Source organism: Hippopotamus amphibius, chromosome 14 (assembly GCF_030028045.1).
Source record: "Hippopotamus amphibius kiboko isolate mHipAmp2 chromosome 14, mHipAmp2.hap2, whole genome shotgun sequence".
Classification (NCBI taxonomy): Eukaryota; Metazoa; Chordata; class Mammalia; order Artiodactyla; family Hippopotamidae; genus Hippopotamus; species Hippopotamus amphibius.
Genome location: NC_080199.1, coordinates 69,011,456 through 69,037,351, shown reverse-complemented (window position 1 = coordinate 69,037,351; position 25,896 = coordinate 69,011,456). Strand labels below are relative to the sequence as shown.

Sequence of the window (25,896 nt, the reverse complement as noted above, 5' to 3'; positions counted from 1 at the left end):
GGATAAAAGGCTAAAGTGAGACTTTTCCATCAGATATTTGAGGTTTTCTTTATTGTCCATTCTAATTGTCCTCTTTTTTTTTTACCCACCCCGTAAAGAATTTTATACCATATTATACATGTGTAAGCTCAATTTAAAATTTTTCACAAGTTTAAAACTTTTTTAAAGATGTGGTATCCAGCATGTTCTACATATTGATATTTTAAAATAAAATTCTTACTTGCTCTTCAGACATGCCCAATAGAATCATATATCCAAAAGAATAATGATTTGGTCACCATCATCATCCATTTTAAAATGTACAAATAATCTCTTTTTTCAAATGGACATTTTATATAATTCCTCTTTCTCACTCAATAAATATTTCCGTTTGATTCCCTCCCCAAAATTTATCTATTCTAAAAATATTTTACGCTTGAAAGTCTTATATTGATCATTAGATTCTACGAATCTGCAAAAAGCATATACACTAATGAATTAAAGTTTTAATATTTTTAATTCCTAGACCATAAAATTTGAAGTGTTTAACATATTTATTCTGGGACAAATTATTATTACAAGTATTATCAGCTTACAGTCATACAACATAAATATATTGTGAGCTTTGAAAAATAATTATTAAACATAAAAAGTAAAATGCTATTGGAAATTCATCTCTTAATGAGATGGTTAGTACATCCACATGTGAATATTATTTATTGCTAGAACAATACAGGAATCAATATTAAAGCTACTCCTAATTTTCTTTTTTCAATTGAAGTATAGTTGATTTACAATATTGTGGTAGTTTCAGGTATACAGCAAAGTGATTCAGTTATATATATATATATATTATTTTTCAGATTTTTTTCCCTTATTGGTTATTATAAGATATTGAGTCTAGTTCCCTATGCTATACAGTAGGTCCTTGTTGGTTATCTATTTTATGTATAGTAGTATGTAAGTGTTAATCCCAAACTCCTAATTTATCCCTCCCCTGCCCTCTCCCCTTCGGCAACCGTGTTTGTTTTCTATGTCTGAGTCTATTTCTGTTTTGTTTTGTTTGGATCTTTATTGGAGTATAATAGCTTTACAGTGTTGTGTCAGTTTCCGCTGTGCAACAAAGGGAATCAGCTGTATTTATATGTATATACTCATATCCCCTCCTTCTTAAGCCTCCCTCCCACCCTCCCTATCCCATCCCTCTAGGTCATCAGCAATCCTATGTTGATCTCCCTATGTTAGGCAGTAGCTTCCCACTAGCTATCTGTATTACATTTGGTAGTATATAAATGTCAATACTGCTCTTTTACTTTGTCCCAGCTTCTCCTCCCCACCCGCCGTGTCCTCAAGTCTGTTCTCTACATCTGCATCTTTATTCTTCCTCTGCCACTAAGTTCATCAATACCATTTTTTTAGATTCCATATATATGTGTTAGCATACAATATTTTTTTTTCTCTTTCTGACTTACTTCACTCTGTATGACAGACTCTAGGTCCATCCGATTCACTACAAATAACTCAATTTCATTCCTTTTTTATTGCTGAGTAATATTCCATTGTGCATATGTGCCACATCTTCTTTATGCCTTCATCTGTCGATGGACACGTAGGTTGTTTCCATGTGCTGGCTTTTGTAAATAATGCTGCAGTGAACACTTTGGTACATGTATCTTTTTGAATTATGGTTTTCTCTGGGTATATGCCCAGTAGTGGGATTGCTGGGTCATATGGTAGTTCTATTTTTAGTTTTTAAAGGAACTTCCATACTGTTTTCCATAGTAGCTGTATCACTTTACAGTCCCACCAGCAGTGCAGGAGGGTTCCCTTTTCTCCACAGCCTCTTCAGCATTTATTGTTCCTAGATTTTTTGATGATGGCCAATCTGACTGGTGTGAAGTGATACGTCATTGTGGTTTTGATTTGCATTTCTCTAATGATTAGTGATGTTGAGCATCTTTTCATGTGTTTGTTGGCCATCTGTATGTCTTCTTTGGAGAAATGTCTGTTTAGGTCTTCCGCCCATTTTTGGATGGGGTTGTTTATTTTTTTTATATTGAGCTGCATGAGCTGCTTATATATTTTGGAGATTAATCCTTTGTCAGTTGCTTCATTGGCAAATATTTTCTCCCACTCCAAGGGTTGTCTTTTCATCATATTTATGGTTTCCTTTGCTGTGCAAAAGCTTCTAAGTCTCATTAGGTCCCATTTGTTTATTTTTGTTTTTATTTCCTTTACTTTAGGAGGTGGGTCAAGAAAAGGTCTTGCTGTCACTTATGTCGTAGAGTGCTCTGCCTATGTTTTCCTCTAAGAGTTTTATAGTGTCAGGCCTTACATTTAGGTCTTTGATCCATTTTGATCTATTTCTGTTTTGAAAGTGAGTTCATTTGTATCATTTTTTTTTTCATTTCACATAGAAGCCATATCATCTGATATTTGTTTTTCTCTGTCTGGCTTATTTAACTTAGTATGATAACCTCTAGGTCCACCTGTGTTTCTGTAAATGGCATTATTTCATTCTTTTTTGTGGCTGAGTAATATTCCATTGTGTATATATACCACATCCTCTTTCTCCATTCATCTGTTGATGGACATTTAGGTTGCTTCCATTTCTTGGCTATTGTAAATAGTGCTGCAATGAACATTGAGGTGCGTGTATCTTTTCACGTCATAGTTTTCTTCAGATATATGCCCAGGAATGGGATTGGTGAATCACATGGCTGTACCAATTTACATTCCTACCAACAGTGTAGGAGGATTCCTTTTTCTCCATACCCTCTCCAGCCTTTATTATTTGTAGACGTTTTGATGACGGCTATTATGACCAGTGTGTGGGATACCTCCTTTTAGTTTCCAATTTTATTTGTTGTAGATATTTTGAAAATCTTGTTCACAATTTTACTTGTAAATAAATAGAAGGATGTTGAAGTTTTGTTATAGCAAATTCATATAGCTTTCTGTACCACTTCTAAGTTTATGCTAAAAATCACCTAGTGATATATCATCAAAAATTATTTTTAATTATCTCCCAGCTGACAGCCCAATTAGATCCAGCTTCAACTCTTTGAAAGTAAAGAACTAGGAAAGCATTTAACTTGCAAAAAGGTTTTTTTTTTTAATCCAGTCATTAAGGGCATTCACTTTCCAGCACTTTCATCAGTATTTTGAGTTGTCCCTTATTTGAGGCTCCTAGCCCCTCAACAGATTTTATACCCAGATAATACACCCTTGTTTTAATTAGAGAAGGGCAATGGGAAGAGAGAGATGGGAAAGAGAACATATATTTCCCTCGCATGTTCATTCTCAGGCAGATAGATTTTAAGAAGGATCTGGAAACTTACTCTTAAATTAGGCATACCTAACTCACCTCTTGGAAAGTTATTCATTGCTCGTTTAGAAGAGGCTAGTTCATTATGTTGCTATTTGCTTTTTTCCATACACTTTTAATTAATTATTTCTTATATCTTATATTCTCCATGCGTTTGGTGAGGAAATAGTATCACCAAGACAGGTGGTGAGAACTGGGAGGAGAGAGTTCCGAACATCTTGCTGTTTTTGCTGCTTCCCACTTCCTCACCCCATGTACCATGACAGCAACTGCCAGTCGGAGATGATCTTCCACATGGTCATTTTAGAACCCAAGCTTCTTCCATTTCGTGGTTCTGCTTTCCTTCTGGGCCTTAGAATCCTCTTCATTCATCTTGCAAAAGGGAAAAGAGCAGGGATGGTCATGTTTGAATGCAAACCTCAGATTACTCTTGAACCATTCCATCCTGAATATATTTGTTCCACCCAGAATCATTCATGATTTGTACAGAATTAGAAAAGTAATGGGGATTACAGCTTTCTATTGCACTAACAGCCCTTTAATTAAACTGTTCAAGCTGCAAGTGGCTGTTGGATATGATGGCCTCATGAACACTGAACAGGGCATGTCTCTCCAGCCCCTCACATCATTTTCATCAATTCTTAACAGAGAGTATAACTTGAAGCAAAATTTAGTTTTTTCATAGCCAAATACTTGTTCTAATATATGCATCAGATGATTTGAGATCAGCAAAGCTCTCACTAAACAAGTACTTTTTAGGTCACACAATATTAGCTGCCTTTAAAAGAAAAAAAGATGAAACTGATTTGACAGCCATACCCATGTTTCTGACAAATATGCATGTCTGATACACATGAGTGCCCAGCAACCCTATTTTTCTTCAACACGATCATCATATAATATGTGTTAAGCACACATTTGGGTGAAGTGGTTTACAAGGGGTCTCTATTACATTTGTTTTATATTGCTTCCTGTGTGCTTCAGTTCATAAGTGAGCGGGACAAGACCGCAGGGTATAAAGCCAGCACGATCTCTCTTTCCCTTCACTTCTTTTGGGTGTTAAAGCCTTAGCTCAAAACAGTTTGGTGGTGACTTAAGAAAATCACAAAAGTTCCATAAAATTTTTGATTAAGGTGCTTTAATTTTCTTATTTATGACCCATATGATGTAATAAAAATCATCTTTATTTAGTTTTCAGAAAATTAAACTGAATAGGCTAGTTAGCATTTTTGATCAATTTCATAGCATCTTAAATAATTAGGAGAGGCTGGCAAGCACAACCAGATGGTATGGGAAGGTTGACTGAAGAAAGAGAACAAAATCACAAACCTCAAGGATAGATGAAAGTACTTATATGGTTTAGAAAAATATCTTGGACTATAATGAAAAAGTAACTTCAAGAGTTATTATAGAAGGTCCTGAAACTTACAGAACACTATGTAACTATTAGAGGTATAAATAAAATACAGGCAATTTTATAGTGTCAGGTCATATTTCAGACCTAGGCTTGATGCCCAGATTTTTATAGAAACATGCCATAAACTCAGTATTTAATCAACTATACATGATATCCCTCTGCACTTTCGAAGCATATACAGATTGATTAAACTGCTGATCACTTGCCTGAAGCAGTGTCCTAACTGGTCACTCTGCCTCCAGGAGCTGCCAAGTATGTGCTGGTAAACTCTTTCTAGGTTACCCTCATGCTGAATTTCAGGGTTTTCTCATTGCATATGAGCAGGGGAGAGGAAAGGGGACTCAGGGCATCGTCCTAGGCAGCCATGGCAATCACACAGTTTATTTGAGTGCTAGTGGTTCATCTCAACCATTCATCATTTTCTTACATTTCCTTTTGCATCCTATCTGTATTAATTTCACTACAAAAGATGTCTAACTACTTACCAGAAAGAAAATTGATGTGCAAGAGGGGCGTCAGATGATACTCTGTAGCACACCACAGTATACATTTTCTTAAGTGAGAGGCATAAATCTATGATTTAAAACGCCTTAGCCCAAACCCCTCTGGAGTGAAAGAATCCTTTTTATGGGGACAGGGTCTTTCAAGATAGGGTATAACCCAGTCTAGAGTTCCTTGTGGGTGCAAGTTAAACTACTAGAAAAGAGAAACCAGTTATTCTATTTAGATCACTTTGTTCAGATCTTGATTAGATCTAAAGTCAGGAGAGACCTCTGGCGGGCTCCACCATTAGGATAATAAACATGAGAAGTCTGAAGGCAAAACTGGAAAGCTTTTCCCAGTTCAGCAAAGGAGTCAGAGATGCACGTACTTTGTAAGATCTCTTTGTAACCTTCCCCATATGCATTATTGCTGTCTGTTTCTCTTGGTGATTTATTCAATAAACAAATGTATATGGAACACATGCGTGCCAGGCACTGCTTTAAGCTCTGTGTATTGAGCAGTAAATAAGATAGATGAGGGTCCTGTTCTCATGGAACTTTCACGTCACAGGGAGGGGACCACCAAAAAACAAACATAAAAATATAAATAAGTACCATGCACAGAATTCAAACAGTGATGTCATGGAAGAGATACTAGAGGTTACTATATGATAACTCTAAGTTGGAGGCCAAGAAAGGCAGTTCACAGGAAAGGATATTACAAAAAATTTAATAAAAAATTTTAAGAGAGTTTCATTCCATAATCAGTCTTGAAGGAAGCAAGACAAGAAAGTAGGAGGTGACTTGCTGTAAAAAAAAAAGCATAGGACTCTAGGCTCTGTTGAGTTTCCTGGCGGGGAATCATGAATAGCTCAGAGCATTGTCTTTTATCAGCCTCTTTTAAGGATTTCAAAAGCTTAGCGATGACATGGGTGACTGTAAAGTAAAATTTTCTTTCCCTTGGCCCTTTTGGTACTGGGATGATGCACTGTACTTACTGCTCGTACAGATGTTGCTGCCCTTGCTCAAGATAGCTTGGACCTTTGGATCTGTCTTTTGGAGTTTGCCTCCTGAGCTATTTATTAGCTGCTAGCAAAATAATTTTCTTTTAATTTTATTCTCTCTCCTTTTACTCTTTGCCTCCAGGCTTTACTGAATTCCTCTGATTATCTCAGTTTCCTTTTTTCTTGCTCCTAAGGGTCCCTAAGGACTGTTGTGGTCCCAGCCTGGAGCTATGAAAGCAGTGGTAGGAGAAATGATTGAGTTCTTGTATCAGTTTGGATCCAATCAAGAGAGAGAAGCCACATAGCAATTTAAACAGGGAAAGTGTTATAATTTGTAAAAACAGAAATAGTTATAAATTATAACAGGATATTAGAGAAACAAGGGAATGGTTAGTAAGAACTAAAAAGATCTAAAGGATACAGGAACAGCATATATGAGGAGCAGCCACTGTCTTTTGAGCTGACATTGAACCCAAGAAAAGGCCCCCTGGCCTTGTTAGGGAGGGCATAGCTATATCTCCCTTCATGGAACAGAAGTCACTCTGGTGCCCTGCTGGGGGTGCTTGCTGGAGCTCTGTCTATACATATATAATCTCCATCCATCCTCCTGGCATACCAGTTTTAGTATAAGGGTGCCAACACAGCTTTCATGGGAAGATCTCTCCTTTTTTCTGAGATTATACTCATTTTACTCTTTGGGTTTTCAAATGGCCTTTTGGGTTTTCAGATGAGTGAAGTAATGATCATAGTGAGAGACAGTTTTGTTGTTGTGGCTGTTTTGTCTTAAAATTATTCCTACCTGACAAAATAAGAGTTATCAACCCTGTATTAGTACCCTTTCCATTTTAAAAAAATTATGCTATTCTGTGAAATTAAAACCTGGAAACTATTGCACCCAAGTAAGAATGTATTAATATAACTTGTGGCAAGTCACTGTAATCCTTTTGTGAAATGTATAAAAAGAAGTTTTGCATGTAGAAACTGAAAAACAGTTGTCACTTTATGCTAAACAGAAAGGACATATAAACTTATATAAACAGAACTTAATAGCTAGGCCATGCAATTTACATTCATTGTCTCCACTTAAATTAACCAGTAATGAGTGTTATTATCACTGTTTTTCAGATGACAAAAATCAGATGGAGTTAAATGATTTTTCCAAGTTCCTATAGCTCGTAAATAACAGAGCCAAGATTTAAATAGGAGTCTGACTGGCTCCAAAATGTTTCACGATTTAAATAGATGTCTGACTGCCTCCAAAAACTTTCCAGTGTCTAGAGAAAGACAAAAACTGAATTAAGGAGTTAGAAAATGGAATTTTCAAAAATTAAGAAAACAAAATATGATCTATTGATCATATAATGTATGTGATGTGTGTGTGTGTGTGTGTGTGTGTGTAATTCCTAGAGAAAGGAAATGTGAAAAGGACTTCTTAACTTGTTCTCAAACCTTAAGGAATATCATGTATGTAAAACTCAACTAGTTTCTACTTTCACCAAAGCAAATAAAAGTGTAGTAGATTATACAGGATACACCAATGCAAGTAGAGAATGTGTTTATGCATTGCTGAAATACATTGGTGTATCAGGAAGGAATGTGTTTGTTGCAAATTTGACTGCAGTGCCTTCATCAAGTATGGATTTATCTGTATGGCAGACAGGAAGTCCAGATATGGATAGTTGCTGAGACTGTTTATCAGTAACTTAATATTAAGGCCAACCTGGCTGGGATTCCCTTGCCTTTCTCTAACGGCTACACAGTTGCCACTACAGTCTCTGTCATTACATCTTCATTCAAGCAAGGAAGAGAAAGGAGTGTGCCAGCTACATATGACTCATCAGCTTTTCTGAAACATCCCCAGATGATTAGTTTTCTTCTCATTAGCCAGTTCTGAGTCAAATGTCCTTACCCCTAGTTGCATGGGAATTTGGAAAAAGCAAAGAATAACTTTATCATTATCGGCTTAGGCCATGAGTCAGATAAACTCTGGCCTCAGGAACAAATTCAGGCCATTGTTGTAAATAAAGTTTTATTGAAATGGAGTCATGCCCATTTGCTAACATGTCGTGTGTGGCTGCTTTCACACCACAGTGGCAAAGCTGAATAGTTGTGAGAAGGACAGATGGCCTGCAAGGCCTAAAATTTTGTACTATTTGGTCTTTTACCAAAAGTGTTTATTGACCCCTGGCTTAGACCGGTCATGACCCCTTGCCTGGGACTGACCACGTGGACACTTTGGGGCTAAGTGGGCTTTCCTTAAGCAAGGAAGGAGGAGGAAAAGTGACATTAGAAAAGAACGAACAGTAAACGTCAGGCCACCTGGTCCAACCAATCACATACAGAACCACAAAAGCATAACATGTTTTCTGTTTTAGATCACAGGGTCACCTTGAACATGTAACTTTTCTGTTCCTTCATTTTTTCATGAACAAACTAAGAACATTTAGAAAGGTAGAAATTTTGCAAATATACAGAATCAAATGATTGACAATCTTGTGATATATCATGAATTCAGGAAGATAATTCCTAATTTACTGACTTTCATACAGCACTGTCTAAGATATTGTCAGACTGAGTCTTAGACACCTGTTTGACTGACTGACACCTCCCCCTAAACTATTTATTTTAGGTTCTTGCATACACTGAGGGACTTCATGGAAAATGGATGTTCAGCGAGATACGAGCTGTATTTTCAAGACGTTATCTTCTACAAAACACTGCTTTGGAAGTATTTATGGCAAACCGAAGTAAGTCCCCTTAAATATTTTGAAGGAAAATGTGCTCACATTTGGATGTTATTCATTTACATGGTATGATACTGACTTGATTTTTCTTTCTGTTATATTTCTTTCTTTGATATGCCCTCACTAAAACAAAAATAAAAATAAAAAAGAATTAATTTGTTTGAAAACATTAATCCTAGATTTCTCATGGATGAAGTTACACAGAAGTCTAATTTTCCATGAGGATTCATTACCTTTGCAAATAAATCATGAAAGGCACTTGAAACTGATTTCTGAAATTGATGGTTAGCTCTCCTATGGTTTTCTAAATCATGTTTTTTTCTTCTTACCACAGCCTCGGTTATGTTTAATTTCCCTGATCAAGCAACAGTAAAAAAAGTCGTCTATAGCTTGCCCCGGGTTGGAGTAGGGACCAGCTATGGTTTGCCACAAGCCAGGTAATTATATCATGCTACACATTATCTATGATTTGTTAACATAGTTCAATCTCAATACGATGGAAATCTAAATAGGGTTATACCATCATAATCATTTTGAAAATCAAGGAATTGCCTTCCTCTGCAGGTCATTTGTAGGGAAAGGGGTTATGAAAGCAGCCATTTTAAGGATGATAGAATAGGGCATAATTTTATTTACCACATATATAAATGAGGAATAAAAAAGCTGATTACATATTATAGCTAGCACATAATTAAGACATTTTTGTGGAAGATCTTACAAAAGACACACCAAAAGCCTCATGATGTTTGTGATTAATTGTTGTGTAATAGCATAAAAATTTTTATAAATGCTATGTATAAATGCTTCTTCATTAAAGTAATAAAACTCTCAGAGTTTATTGAGATTAATCGTCATTAATTACAGTGTGATTTTAATCATTTCCTAAATCTTTCATCTTGGTATTTTAAAAGCATTATTTTGAAATCTTATTTTATTGAAAGATACTACTCTAAGTGGAAAACATAGTCAGTAATTATGTTTATCACTAATATCAGTTAGTTCGTTTTTGGCTCCAAGTAACTGAATACCTGACTAAAAATGGCTTAAGCAAAAAGGGTTTTTACTTTGAGGGGTTTGTTTTATGAAAGATGTGGAGTTAAGAAGGAGTTGCTAATATTGGCTCAGAGGTTCAGTGAGGACTCTCAGTTGGCCTCATGTTCACAAAATAACCACCACTGCTCCAGACACCACATCTCCACACAACTGCATTCAAGTAGAAAAAAAGACACAAAGGGTTTCTCCTTGAACTTCGATGTTTTAGGACAGGGTATGTTTAGAAGCCTTTAGCAATCTTTATCTCAGGTCCCTTTGGCCAGAATGGGGTCACCTTCCTGCCCCTAAAACAATCACCGAATACTGAACATGAAGCCAAACCATCCCCTAGGATTCAAGGAAAAATATACCTCTGAACTCCCTGCCACTTCCTACTTGAAAAAAATACATTTTCTGTGCCGGCTTTGGGCAGGCAAGCAACAGTATCTTCCATGTAGATCGTTAAGTCCCTGGGAATTGTTTCAGAGTGCTGCATGGATAGAAAGGAAAACTGATCATTGTCTTCTCTTAAATAGGCTACAGACATTTAAAGGACAGGGACTGTGTCTTATTTATCTTTTAATCTGCAATACCAGCACACTGCCTAATTGCAAAGGTGCTTTTTTTAAGTGCTACTCAACTGGAGGTTACCCTGCATTACAAAGTATCTGTTCTGCTATTAAGTTTACAGGCTAAGAGCAATTCACTGACATGCATGCACATGCCCAGGATATTTGCTAGTTGAATGACAAGATTAAATTAATACATTAGTAGATAATGAAGTACTTATATAAAATACAGGTCAAAAGAAAAATGCATTTAGTCTATCAAAAAAAAAGAAAAAAAATGAAGTTAGGTTTGCAAGACTTGTTCTTATTGAATCTCAGCTGACTCACAGGAATCACTACTTCCTTTCCCAAGTACTTACAAATTGTTTAATCATCAATTCAGGAATTTTTCCAGGAATGGCATTAAGAACTCACAAATAGGCCTAACTTTTTCCTTTTAAAAAATAATCATTTGCCTCCTGGCATATTTCTCAGTGACCCTGATTCTTCAAAAATTATCAATAGAGTTTTCTAATTTCCTTCAGTGCTCGTAGACTTGTCTGGACCTGAATTCATTTAAAATAACCAGAAACTCTTTTACTATATTCCTTACCTATTATGAGCATTATTTTCCTTTTAACCACATTTGGTCTCTCTTTGATTTTTAGAAGATCCTTCTTCTTGATAGAAAAACTGGAAACAAAATAGATGTTTAGTAAGTTTGGAAATTCTAACCTAAAACACTCTTTTGTTGTTCCCTTGGTTTTCCCCCCAAAGGCTCAGCTCATTATTAGTTTCCTAATAAGATACTTGTAAGTTCAGTTTTGTATATTTCCTCTATTATATATACACTTAGAAGTAGCAGATGGGGGTAAGAGGAACACTGAATCTAGGCTTAGACCTGCCACTTACTGGCTGGGTAAAAGTGATAGAGCCTGGTATTTAGTAGGAACTTAATACATATATGTTGAAAGAATGAATAACATTAGGCAAGAGGAATGACACTTTCATCTGCTATAAAATGGGAACAAAGAGATGTCTTGAGGCAGTTTGTGAACTGTGAACACACATATACACTGTACACATAGATGCATGCATACACACATAGATATATATAGGTAGGCACGTAGGGAGGTAGGTAGGTAGGTAGGTAAATATACACACGTACATCTGTAAACATATGTGTGTGTGTGTGATGTGTAAGAGCCTGTTACATTTAGAGAATTCTCAGAGGGAAGGGATGATGTCTGACTCCTACAAGTAGAAGCCTTCCAGCTGAGAGTACCTTGGTAAAATCACCAAGGGATCCATTGTTTGCTTTGTTTTTTTTGACATCGGGTTTTGTCAGTTTAAAGCAGAATTTATCAAACTCTAGGGAACTTACTCTAAGCTAAGCCTATAGGAGACTGCTTTAGAAACAAACAAACAAAAATAATCAAACTGAAAGGCAGGTATACTGCCAGAAAATTGACTTCACATATCATTTGGGCGACTTCTTGGCTAAGCCCACCAAAGAGATGCCATTCCAAAAACTTAGAACAAAAGAAATATTTCCATTAATCTAGCATCGCCTAATGCATGCCCCCTTTAGTTTATATCCGTAGGTCTCATTTGCTGAGCATGCCGCATGTGCCAGGGACTATACTTGGTGTTTTAGTTGATAAGCATTATTTCCTTTAATTCTTTTTCTTTTGTTTGTTTTGGGCTTATCAACAACAAACATTTATTTCCAGAAATTATAGAGGCTAGAAAGTCCAAGATCAAGGCACCAGCAGATTTGGTGTTTGGAGAGAGCGCACCTCTGGGTTCCTAGATGGCCATCTTCTCAATGTGTCCTCATGTGGCAAAAGGGGTTCTCAAGCCCTTGAAACAACCACATTCTTAATGTAGATTCTTAATGGAATTCTTATCCCATTTTACGGATAGGAAATTTTTGGTTTGGATAAGTTACTTATCTTGCCCAAGGTCATAGCTGAGTCTCTTAATTTCTGTTTTGTGTCATCTAAGTGATCTGCATTGGGCAGAAGAACAATACCTTTATCCCTGCGTAATGACAGAAAAATACTGACAAAAACTTGCCCATTTTCTAGACTCCATACTGATTGCCATTGTTTGGTTAATGTGTTTTCTATTCAGACAATCAGTACACTTACTAAGAATATGCCTGGTTGCATGCATAAGGCTAATGATTTTAAATGGTCACTATTTATTATGGTACTTAATATTTTTTTCCAGAGGGCACTTTTATCTTCTTCATATCCCCCAGTTCTAAAAGCATCCTACTATAGCCCACATATGTTCCAACTATCCTCATTCCAATATCTAAATTTTTATAGGATATTTTGAATAGCTCGATTGACTTACTGTTTCCCATTTTTCTTCTTCTTATGATTGAATTATTTAATTTTTTTGAAGTTCATCTCTCTTTACCCATTTTTTTTTTCTTTTAGGATAGATGACCAGTAATTCAAGTCGTTCAGAATACACTTATTGAGACTCCACTATTACGTCAAGCATTGCTAAATACTGAAAGGACGTAGTATATAACACACATTTCCTGCTCTCAGTGAGTTTGTAGTAGAGAAGAGAGAGCAGTGAACAGGAAAAATTGATCCTTTCCCTGAGCTTGCTAATGCTAATCTGCTTTTCTAAATTCATTTCCTATGCCAGTATTTTTCTTCCCTACTACACACTCTGAGAATGACATGATAGCTTCCTCCTGTGATTCCCATTATCTACCCTTATCAGGAATTGTTCGGTCTTGGTTTTTTAGTGCTTTTGATGCTCAGAATTATTTCCAGATCAGCAGTTTTCTTCTTAAATTGTCTAGGTTTAAAATGTCCACAAATAAATTTACAACTTTATTATATACATTCTTTTAGCAGGCTGAGCATGCTGCAGGTAAGAATTTCAGTCAGATTAGCAAGAATGTGATTACAATTGTAATTCAACAGAAGTTAGACTAATAAGCACATGATTATAATAGTGGCAAAGGAAAATTGGGCTAAACATAGTTTATTACCTCTTTGATATTCAGAAAATATTTTAGAATGTTGTGATGACAAAGTCAGAGTCAAGACTAAACTTTGTAATATAAATAGTTATATGAATGAGAGTGTACCTGGGAAAATTTTGAGCATCGGTGCCAGTGTGGATCAAAATCTGGAGGCTTTTTAAGTAGCCCTGTGAAAATCGTATTACCAATTAATTGTACAGTGCACTGAATTATAGAATTGAAGTATGAAATATATATACCCTTTACCATTGCAATTAAGTGAATCATTAGACTTGCATAGTTCTTTTGGAGTCAGTAGGGTCTAGTATCTCAAATGTATATAACTAGGAAAATTCTTCAAAACATGTTAACATGTGACCAGCCTGTTACAAAATATTAAGTTAATATTTTAAACATTGGGTTACACATAATTATTTTTTAAATTCTCAATTCAGATTCGAATTTGAGATAGTTTGTTACCATTCTTCTTCCCTCCCTTCTTTTCTTCAACTAGCATATATCTTAGCTCCTACCGTGCCTATTAAGATCCCATGTGAATAGAAACGTGATAATAATACATGGGTGACAAAAATAGTCTTAGGTCCACGAGTCCCAAACTGAGCACCCTGGAGCCCTGAGATGCCACAGTGAACTCTCAGGGCAACTGCAGGGCATTTTATATATTCTAGGTAAACACAGCAGCATCTGTCAGACGCTGCACAAACTCTTAGCTCAAGTTAGGTCTAAGTTTCAACATTTGATAGCACTGCGTTCTTGCATTCCTTTTGATGCCATTTTAGCTCTGCAAAGCTAGTTTTTAGGGGTTGCTGTGATTAAAAAAAAAGTGCTGCGTGAAAATTCATGTGGAATAGGCAGTGAGGTGGTGGTGTCAGATATGATTCCAAGGATTAAGAAGCTATGCAGTGCCCAACAGGTGTGCCATACATCCCTTTATTAAGTAATTGTGGTTAAGAATGAAATAAAATATTTTTTTCAATTTTTGAGTATTATATTCTCAAACAGCTGCTAAGTTGTTAAGGCTCAAGTATTAAGTTATTTAGACCTAACTACTTAATAAATAGAACTGTTAGGTGTTTCTCTTGGGCTGGGGTACCATGAAAAAATTCCTGAGACCCTAAGGGGGTGGCATAAATACAAAAAGTTTGGAAACTTCTATTTTAAGTGGTGATCGTTTTAGAAACTCAGTTAGCCTGATCATACTTTTACAAATATAGCCGGCTTTCATTATTTTTTAGAGAAAACATTGTACCTTCAAAGGTTCATAATTTACACAAATTATCCTGATTTACTCCCTTATGATATTCCTATGTCCCTTCTGAATTTGTACATTTTCACAGTTCCCAGTTGTTTGTTTTTGACCTCATAGAGGCATGTGTGTCTTGTGGTTAGAGACTGTGCACATGCACACACACTGCGCGTGGAGGCAGCCGTAAAAAGTTCAGTGGCAGCATTAGTATATAAGGTTTAAGTCAAATGCTTTGAAGCTGCTGCCTGACTATCTACCTAGCACGGAGTAGGTTTGTTGTATTGTTTAAAGGCTACTTGGATTTATTACGAGTATAGTTTCACCTTTTTCTTGGGGGAAAAAATACCTGCTTGGAGCCATATTATACAAATGGGTGCTTTCATATTGGTTTATCCTGAGTAACTAAATACATCTTCTCTGTAATAGCTTTTTCAAATGTTGCTAATATCTGTAACTGAAATATATTCTGTAATTTATCTAAGAAAAATAAACCATACATTGAATAATATCAAATCAATATATTAGTTATTACTGGACTTTTAAAAGTCAGGAGTTAAATGAGACTGTTTGTCATGGTTTGCATAATTGCTAGGAGGATATCACTGGCCACTCCTCGGCAGCTTTATAAGTCTTCCAACATGACCCAGCGTTGGCAAAGAAGGGAAATTTCAAACTTCGAATATTTGATGTTTCTTAATACTATAGCAGGTAAGACATCTCATTCTTTAATCTCATAGTATGTTTTTGTTCATCAAAATCTTTGGTAATATGACTTGATGGAATACATTGCTCTCCTTGGAATTCAAATACAGCATTAGAATAAATATTGAAGCACTCACATTAAATTGCTATCAGAAACTATATAAGCTAATACCAAGGTTTAGATGCATTTATTGTTGAAGAGGCTTTTCCTTAACTCTCCTTCTGCCATTTCCTTTGCTGACAGCTTTGTCTGAAGCTTTATTAGAGTCAACAAACCATTGCCAGAGAGTGTCTGGAAATAATAATGGGAAAATGTAATTTCACTACTTTGTCACTCTCAGCAGTAACAGCTAGACAGGAGAATAACAACAGGATTCTGCCTAGTACAGATGTCACCTGGATTATGGCATGATTGGGTTACAGCATTTTTTTTCCTTAAAATCTTCAAATGAAAATATAAAATCAGATTACATTTCTAAATGATGAGTAACTGCCATCAACCTCAGCAGTACTGTGTTTGTAAATTAAGAGAAGGTAGTGGCTTTGTTTTTCTGCTAAATCAGTGGTTATCAGTGGCTGAACATGTCTATGAGATTTAAGTGCCTCTTTCTTTTTTACTAAATTAAGCTCCAAAGCCCTTATTCATGTTGAATTACAAAAAGTTTACTTCTGTAAATCAGGCTCTACGAAAACTTTTTACAATCAGATGAATTTAAATAACTACATAAATGCACATTATTACCTATGATTATTGTTCTTTTATGAATGAATGCTCAGAACTATGACTTTAGAGCCGTGTTCTCTGAGTCATTGCTTAAAAGGGTAACTGTGTAATAGTCCTCTTTTTTAATCTATCACATAAGCATGAATATGGATGCTATAGCATATATTAAATATGGACGTATAGATGTGTATTAACATAGACAAGAGAGCTCGATTTGTCAGCAAAAAGGGACAAAAAAGTTGTTTGAAATGGTTTTGTATTTTAATTATTTAATACATATTGTGTTGTTAATGCTTTTGCTGATAGGATGCTAGGGGTACAACCAGAGAACTGTCATTACATATATTAATTTTATTATATATTTTATACACACATCTCCATTATATACATATATCTTCATGATATCTTCATGACATATTTCATATAGATTCACATATCAGTGTATACAATGTATATGTCTTGAAGAAAACTATTTACTTCCTTAGAGATACAGGAACTGCATTATACTATTTAACTAACACATACGTATAGAGATAGAATGAACTTAAACATCTGAAATGTAAAGAACCTGATTGCATTAGCATATTTAGGTGAACAGCATGATGTAGCATAAGCTTTGTTGCCAAAGTGAAGAGGGATAGAATCTCAGATCTGCCAGCTTTGTGTCCTAAGAGGTGGAATTTCAAGTTTTAATTCTATCTTGGACTTTAAATCTTTCACTAACCATATCTGATATCTGATTGCATCTATTTTCAGTAAGGGATATGTTTGGTCTTATATCATCTTGTTTTATACTTGCTTTTCACATTGTTTTGTTTTTCTTTGGTCATAAAATTAATTTTGCCTACTTTTTTAGTGATTTAGAACATAGGCTTTTTGTTATCAATTCTCCTAGAGAATTGATATTGATATGTTTAATTTTTTTTTAAATCCTCTAAAATATGTTTCTCAGAACTTTTGAACTCAAAAAATGAATCAACATTTTAAAGCACTCCTATATAAAATAAGAACTTTAACTCAGTTTACTTCTCATTCATTGCTTATCTTTGTCAATATAATTTATTACCAGAATCTGTATTATTATGAAACACCTACTTTTGGGAGTCCATATATTTTTGCATATTAGGAGGGATTTCAACTTTATTAAAACCTTCTTCTCTTTAATATAATATATTGTTTTCAGCTACATGGATCTTTACCTCATTTTTCAGAATAATGGTCTCTTTTCATTCTTCTGCAATATTCTTCCATATTGCCTGTGTTAGGTTTTTCTACTATCCTTGAAAGATCTATCAAGACTCATTGTCTACCATATGTCATAGATAAGCATATGATTTTTATTTCCTTGACTATGCTACCTCTTTGGAGCTTTGGAATTAAAACTGGAAGACAGGGTGATATACCTCACTCCTAGTTCACTTTCCAGTGGAGCTGGCATTCTTACTAAAAGGTTCTGCTATTCTAAGATGGGATTCTCTTTGTCTGTCCTCTGGATGGAGCGTTATTTAGTTCACTGTGTTAAAGGATTCTTCTAGTCTCCATCCCTTCTCACTGCCTTTTACTCATGTCAGCTATATTTCCCACAATGTGGTACAGTTCCACCTATAACCACCACCCACTTCATGCCTGCTGCTTTCTGGAAGTTTGTTTCTCTGTCTGACTCTAGAAAGATTGCAGTCTGGATGGAAATAACATTGTGATCTGTTCTGAAAGCTGACTCTGAGTAGTATAGACATGGCTTTTTCTTTCTGGTTGGGACAGTCTTTGGGTTTCTAAGCCAGAACGTGCAGATTGTAAGGGGAATTTGAGTGTCATCCTGTCTTTTTTTGAGTAATTGGGGTCTGTTTTATTTGGTGACATAAAAAAATATATAAACCACTGAGTTTTTAAGAAAAAAATTTATTGGGTATTTTCTTTACAATTATTATAACTGAACATTAAAGTCTGTTAATGTAGCAATGGGATGAAAAGACATATAAAGTAGCAACTAGGAATCAGAGCACTTACAACTAGATGGGTGAATGAAATATACATAAGAGAACATTTCAAGACAGCCAATGGTTAAATGCTGAATAAGTGCTATAAATAGTGAATGCTGCAAGGGCTAAGCAGAGTAGAGGAATTTTAAGAATGTGTTTGGGGAGAAAAAAAGAGCAGAGCTTTACAAATTTCTGCCAGTTTGAATATGTGACTATGCTCAGTGGACGTGAGAATCATATCTTGGCTGCGGCAGAGAATAATAGGATGTAATATTGGAACTATCGGTAAAAGCCAGACTGTAAAGAGCCTGAATCTAGGAGTTAGTATAGCTTTGTAGTAGAAGGCAATGCAATATGGAGTTTTAGGACAATTAAACTAACTATATATGGCATGAATCAGGAATTAGATATCTTAAAGTTAGGGAGAGCTGTTAGGAGAGCCTTATAGGGCTTTAGATATGAGATCAACTTGTTCATCATTTTAATAAATAGTTACTGACTGTATTTGGCACTGTCACTTCAGAGGAAAGCAAAGTATGGTTTCTGCCTTTGAAGGGGTCATAGTATAGTCAGGAAAACAGACATGTACACCAGAAATTCCAATAAAAAAAGTCATAATTATTATAATGAGAAAATATACAAAGCTATTTGAAATCTTAGGTCCAGAAGGCGTTACCTTTACAGAAAAGCTTCTCATAGTCTTTTCATAGACTTCTCATAGGCAACATTTAAGTTGAAAATTGAAATACGATTAAGAATTCACTGGACATTTAGGTTGATGCCTTGGAGAGCCGGGACACGGAGAGGGGTGGCGGGGTGGGGGAGTTGCGGGTGGGAGGGGATATGGGGATATGTGTATAAATACAGCTGATTCACTTTGGAGTACCGCATAAGCTGGTACAAGCGTGTAAAGCAATTATATTCTAATAAAGAGCTTAAAAAATTAATAAAAAATAATGCTGAGTGCCTACCAAAAAAAAAAAAGAATTCACTGGAAAGTAAGCAGAAAGCATTCCAAGAAAAAAGAAAACATAGGGTCAGAAATTGGGTGAGTAGTGGCAACAGGTATGGCAAAAAAAAGAAAGTAAATGATATAATGCACGATGTCATTATACAAAAAGTAGAAGTCACTATAATATGCCCTAGCTTAGTGGTTGACAAACTGTGGTCCCCTCACCAGCAGTATTAGTGTTGCCTGGGGACTTGGAGATGCAAATTCTCAGAGCTCCTCAAGCCTACTGAGTCAGGAACTCTGAGTAGGGCCCAGGACTCCGCATTTTAGCAAACCTTCTAGGTGGTTCTCATGCATAGAGCAAGCGTCATTGCTCTAGCCTTTTAAGATCTAATTATCAGAACAAGATTTGCATGTGAAAAACATCTAGAACATAAAAGAAAGCATTCAATTAGGTGTCATTAACTATAATAAAAGTTTAGAGAAGTGAAAGATTAGTATGAAATAGTCTAATCAAGGGAGGCCTTGTAGAAAAGATGGGCTTTAAAGGAACTCTTAAGGATTTTGTCATATGTAAATGATTATCCAGACAAAATGAACCTTCATACAAAAGTAGAACAGCAGTTGGAAAAAGTTATGAATGTAAATACCCTGCGGTACTCTCCCTGCATATATTCCTGCTAATTTCTGTCATCATCCTGAAGTTCTAAGTAGGGATGCCAGTTTATACTGAGCACCAGCATTAAAGATTTGGGTACTTGTTTAGGAAGCAGTTAGAATTGTCTGTTTTCCTAATTTGTGGAGAATATTGTATATCCGTTCATATGCATTCATCTCCACTTAATGGAATACTTTTGAGTTCTCAAAAGGAAGGACTCTGAAGGACCCTAGATTAAAGGGAACCATAAAGATGTTAAATTGTACCAATACTACTTTTACTAACATGGGTTCCACTAAATAATCATGTTGTTTCATGGCACAGTTTTAGGGATATGGTTAATGTTCAATAAATACTTATAAGTCAATTGATTGAAACTTTAGATTTATCATTTCTTGAGAGAATGTTAGTGTTCTTATTGACAATTTTTATTTAATTTCCTGGGTAATCCAAAGGTAAAAAGTGATTGGCTTATATTTTATCACAGTCTTCTTTAAACATTTCTTTAATTATTCTTAATATCAAGATTCAGGAAAAATATTTTTATTACTTCTTTGTTTAGTTTTATTATTTCTTTTTGAAACAATTTTTTAATATTAATGTCAACATTCAGAAAAAAATGGTAAATAATGGTTAATGTTTATTGAGCAGTTTACAATGTTGCAAATATGGTTCTAAGTGCTTTATGTGTATTTATTCATTTAATCTTAACAATAACCCCAGAGTTCTTACCCCCATGTCATCAATGAGGAAAAGAGATGCAGAAAAGTAAGTAACTTGCCCAGGTCACAGAGCTAATAAGTGAAGAAGTCAAGATTCTAAGGTAGGTAGCTTGGCTGTAGAACTTCACTCACTTATACCATACTGCCTCCAGATATTCACGGCACCACTCCAGTTCACCTCCATCATGACTTTTGTCCATAGGCATATTCTAGCACTAGATTTGGGCCTGGAATTATCTCTAGTGTAGATCCTAGTACTGTGTTCAGCTAGGTCTCAGATCCAGAGAAACAGACCCTGAGACAGAGATTTGCCTGCAGGAAGTTTTTTGGAGAGTACCCACAGATCAACATCTGTGAGGGGAGTGAAGACAGTAGAAGTGGACAGAAGGAGAAGTGGAATCCCAGAGTAATTGCAGCAAAGGCCTCAGCAGATCCCACAGGGAACCAGGAGCTGGGCTAACCTTTCAGAGGTGTCTTGCCTTGGGGCAAGGGGGCTAGGCCTTCATTACCTCCACTTTGCAGTCATTGGAGGCAGACTCCTGGAAAGGAGACATGAGCTTGGGTGAGAGGGCTTTCTTCTGATCATGGCCACTCCTGGAGAATCCTGGAGAACGCCACCAGCCACGACACGAGCAACACAACCACCAGCCCCACAACCAGGATAGAGTGGTTCTCAGGATCACCTGCAGGGTTTGCTGAAACACAGGTTCTGATTCAGTAGGTTTAGGGTGGGGCTCAAGAATTTGTACTTCTGAGAAGTCCCCAGGTGATGCTGATGCCACTGGTCCAAGGTCCATCTTATTACACTTATATTCTTGAAAAGATTTACCTTACGATAATTGTCTTAATCTCTTATAGCATTCACATCTTCTATAGCGCTGTCTATGCCACCCATGTTGGCACTTAGGGTAATGTGTCCTTGGATTTTTTGTCTGTATCTCTTCTTTCCAATGTGATTATGAGGTCAAAGTTTTGCCTTATAAATACTCATCAAATTGAACTGATTTAATAATTATGCTCTCTGTTTGAATGATTTTATGATTATGTGAATTCACTAGAATTGCTGGATGAGGGATTCTTTAAATTTCCTGGATTAAAGAGGAAATTTATAGAATTGAATGTGATTGAGAAGAAGAAATAACTCTTTCTGGCTTCATATTTTTAAAAATATAGGTCGATGTGACAATTAATTCACATTTTCTATAAAAATATTCTAGTAACTCTTACACTCTCAGATTTACCTTCTTTCTCTAAAATGTTATTTTAACATGTAATGTGAAGTACATTTTATGACCCATTTCTTGCTGTCTCTCACACTTGACCAATTTGTCTTTTCTCCTTTTTAGGAGAAAATGCTTTTGAAAATAAGACTCTATATAAAGCAGATAGCAGCAGTGTCCTAGTATTAATACAGTATGTAGATTTTTAGACCCTCATGTGTCATATGTATATATACATAATTGCATATAAATAAACACATTTTCCTATGTGTATGTAAGTTTTGTAAAGATACTTTACGTAATAAAAGGAGCTTGTCGAATATTCAGAAAACATACCGTTTTTAAAAGACACCAAAGGCACATAAATGTTTTCATGGTGTTTATTTTGTTATATTTACAAATTTTTTATTATAGAAAATTGGAAACATAGAAAAGTGTAATTTAAAAATTTAATCACTCATAAGTCAAGCCATAAATATAATTAACGTTTTGGTGATTTTTCTGCTTTTTTTCTTTTTCTGTGTGTGGTAATCTTTGGGAATCTGCTAAACATACAGGTTCACATTCTGCTTTTTCCATCTCATTAAATAGGACTTGAAAGCATGATCTTTAAACTGCTTGAAAGTCTAGCTTAGGACTGTGGTATAATATATGTAACTATTTTGAAGCAATTGGTTTGTTTGTTTTTTTTAATTTTTGAAGAACGTTAAGTTTTGGAAGATTTTCAGTGATGCTTAGAGTTTGACTAAAAATGTGGATTCAATCTTTGATTCCTAGAGTTGACCTAATTTCTGTTTATTGTGTTCTGAAAGATAACAGCCTGTGCCTCATTTTATACCTTATTAGATAATACTATGAACAAGATGTTAAAATCTAGCATTCTTATATTTGAAAAAAATAGCAGAGTGACTGCTAACATAGCTTCGTGTAAATGATCCCGTTAGGTTCGGGAGGTTTTTTAAAAGGTTTTTGAGTTGTTTTTCATATGATCAGCTAATGAATTCAGCACAACTTCCTCCACCCCAACCTTTTTCTCCTGTTTAGCATTTTCCACTTTTTTACTCTGTGATGTACAAGCCCTCCCCGGTTAATTATGTATATATTTAGCTACTGCATGTGTTGGGCTTATTATTGTCATCTAATTAGATGTAACTTGAACTGCTTGCTTCTAGAAAAATCATTAAAAATTCTTTCCTAATGACCTAGAGATGACAAAATGTCTGTAAAGTGTGAAGAAGCAGACAAGCACAGGAACATCGCTCTTAAAGAGTGTTAATCCAGATGCTGCAATCATCTAATTAAACAATATTTTGCTGTCATTAACATTTTCACCAAGGAATTGCAGTTATAATTTCTTTGTCAGCTGTCTCTAGATCACTTTACCTTCAAAACTAAAGTGCCATATAAAAACATTAAATTGGATGGTTTAATTAAAAGTTTTTTTTAAATGAAGAAACATATCTAGTGTTTCTGAGATCTCATTTACTGTGCTTCACTTTTATTGTTTGAGTCGATTAGTGTCATAGGCTTGTGATATTTAATATTCATCTTCCAAGATAAGTCCTTATAAACATAGTTAGTAAAAAAAAAATTCTTCACTTATTACTGCTAGAAAAGGAAAGGACCCTACCAATTGCAGCACAAGATTATTTACTAAATTTCAATTATCCTAAAATTAATAAATAAGTACCTAGATGTGCCAGAACCTAACAGATACTAGTTTGGAAATATTTCACTTTTTTGGTTAATTCAGTAAATAGCAGGGTTTTTTTTGTTTTTTTTTTTTCATTTCACAAAGGTATTCAGTAAAATAAAGTAATAATGCTAATTCATGGCTAAAACTTATAAATGCGAAATCCCAGAGTTCCAGCTTCATCCATGTGAGTTTTAAACACATCATAAATACATTTTTAATTAAAGTCAAAAATATATATTAACTGTCCATGTTGCAAAGCTTTATCTGTGGAAAATTTTATATAAAAAGGTTTTAATGTAATTTTCAGAACATCTGTTTATATAGTTTATTGTATTTGTTAGATTTAAAATGTGCTATAAAGCTTTAGTAATTTAAAACTTACTAAATTTTTGTAAGCATTTATTTTTAAAGGGTCTTCCAAAGATTATTAAAAGTGAATTACAAAAAATGCAGGACAGATTAATTACCATGAGCTGTGACTGTTGGCAGCAATCAGTTTGCATGTGTGTGTGTGTGTGTGTGTGTGTGTTAAAAATAACACCTTCTTTTCTTTGTATTTTTATCCAAAAATAGCTTTATATCTTTTTTTCATTAGAAAATCACTTCCAGTGAAAGGCTAGTGTCTTCAAGTATAGTCTCTATTTTTATGCTGTTTTTACTTATATGATACATTTAAGTAGTTACCGTAAATTGGCTTTTTATTTATTTTATATTGACAGTTTTTCCTTAACTTGTGAAACTTCATCAGAAAATTTTAAAACAATTCTGATATCTAATTTTCAGCTATCAATTGCTTTATAGAAGTAATATAAAATATGTTGCATAAACAACATCAAATTATTCTCTAAAAATACACATATATTGGAAGACCTCTTTTTCATTAAAATATATAGATTTGTAAGTAGAATGGTAAACCAGAAAATGGCAGAGCACTAAATACGCCACAGGCCTACTTAGAATCCCAGAAATAGCTTCTGCCCAGCCAGTCTAGACTCTCTGTATATGTACATGCATAGAAAACGCACTGAGAATAATCAAGTATCCTAGGTTAACACAAACATGAACTCTCAGTAACAAATTTTAAATTGTAGAATTTTACACCATGTATTTTACAATGACACTTTAGTAGAGTATTTTCATACCCGAAATACTTTAATTAAAAGCTTCCAATTTCTTGTTTATTCTCATCACTGTTATTCGTCACAATAGACTCTTAAACATGAAGCAGGTGCATTCATGGGCTGCAGATATCTTCCTCTGGTGGTTTAACACGCACATTCACAAGGCCGTACTCTCTCCTATGTACTTCTGTGCTTTTGCATAGTTCTCATCCTCCAACGAGACTATCCTGCAGTTTTCCTTTTGATTTGGCTTAAGTTTGTTCATCTTTTAAAATTTGGCTCATTTTATCCCTTTTTTTTTTTAATCAAAAATGTATCCATTCCTTCAACAAATATCTATCGGACGTACAGAATATGCCAATACACAGAGATTTTTTTTTTTTAAAGCTCAGACCCTATATTCTGGAGTTTACAAGACTACTGGAGAGGCAAACAAGTATTAGCTATAACATGTCTGCAACAGTACTGTGGCAGAGAACAAAGAGGAAACTGTAATCTTGCTCTCACCTCGTTCCAGGAAATGCTGAGTGGAAGCAACATTCTGCTTTCTATCAATTGCCTACATATAATATACATTAGTTTATGCATTTAAAACAATATGTAATTTTATTGTAAAATGCAGAGATTTATATAAGAACAGATAAAGTAGTCATCCAGTAAAAAGGTTATTCAATGAATTAATTAATTTGATTTCATGCTTATAATAGTAGATTTAGTCTTCCACGGACTGTGTTTTTTTTCCCTGTTTTGCAGTCACAGTTACCAATTGCTTCTATTTCGCAGTCACAGTTACCATTACAGTAGGTATTATTTAATATCAGTTCTTAAAGGTGGATAAGATAACGTATGCATATCGATGCTACTGTTATGCTAATACGGTATGTGCAACAAGGCATACCAGATGAAGTCCATATCACTAATATAAGGGAAATAGCTATTTTGTATGAATTTGAATGGAAATTTAGAAAGTCCTATGATCAGTTCATAACACATTTTTACCAAAAACAGTCTTGTCCATCAAAAGTTTTCTTTGGACCCTGTTTCTTTAATAATGTTTCTTTTAATTTTGTCTGGTCATATGGTATTTCAGTATCAGTTTATCAGGGTGAGCCAGTGCCGAGCTCTCTATAAGCTTGCCACAGCCCCACGGGCTTCAGTGTCCTACCTGAAGAAAAATCCTCCTGTCTAAAACTAACAAACAGAAAAAAATTCAACCTAATATCCAGCAGCTCTCCATTAAACTGAAACAACATAATAGGAAAAGAAAATTCATGAGCTTAAGGGAGTGAAAAAAATGTGCATGACATCTGCCTCAGTGCTTTTTCG

At 35.0% G+C, this 25,896-nt stretch overlaps 1 protein-coding gene across 4 annotated transcripts in view; it reads left to right on the top strand.

Annotated features, from left to right (window-relative positions):
- The window catches only part of NBEA (neurobeachin), a 625,442-nt gene that overhangs the window by 500,019 nt on the left and 99,527 nt on the right, over positions 1–25,896 (top strand). For all 4 annotated transcript variants that reach the window (XM_057707391.1, XM_057707390.1, XM_057707389.1 and 1 more), the window contains 3 exons: positions 8,840–8,957; positions 9,289–9,391; positions 15,389–15,504. In XM_057707391.1, coding sequence (XP_057563374.1) covers positions 8,840–8,957; positions 9,289–9,391; positions 15,389–15,504 — 337 coding nt within the window. The remainder of the gene's footprint in view (positions 1–8,839; positions 8,958–9,288; positions 9,392–15,388; positions 15,505–25,896) is intronic.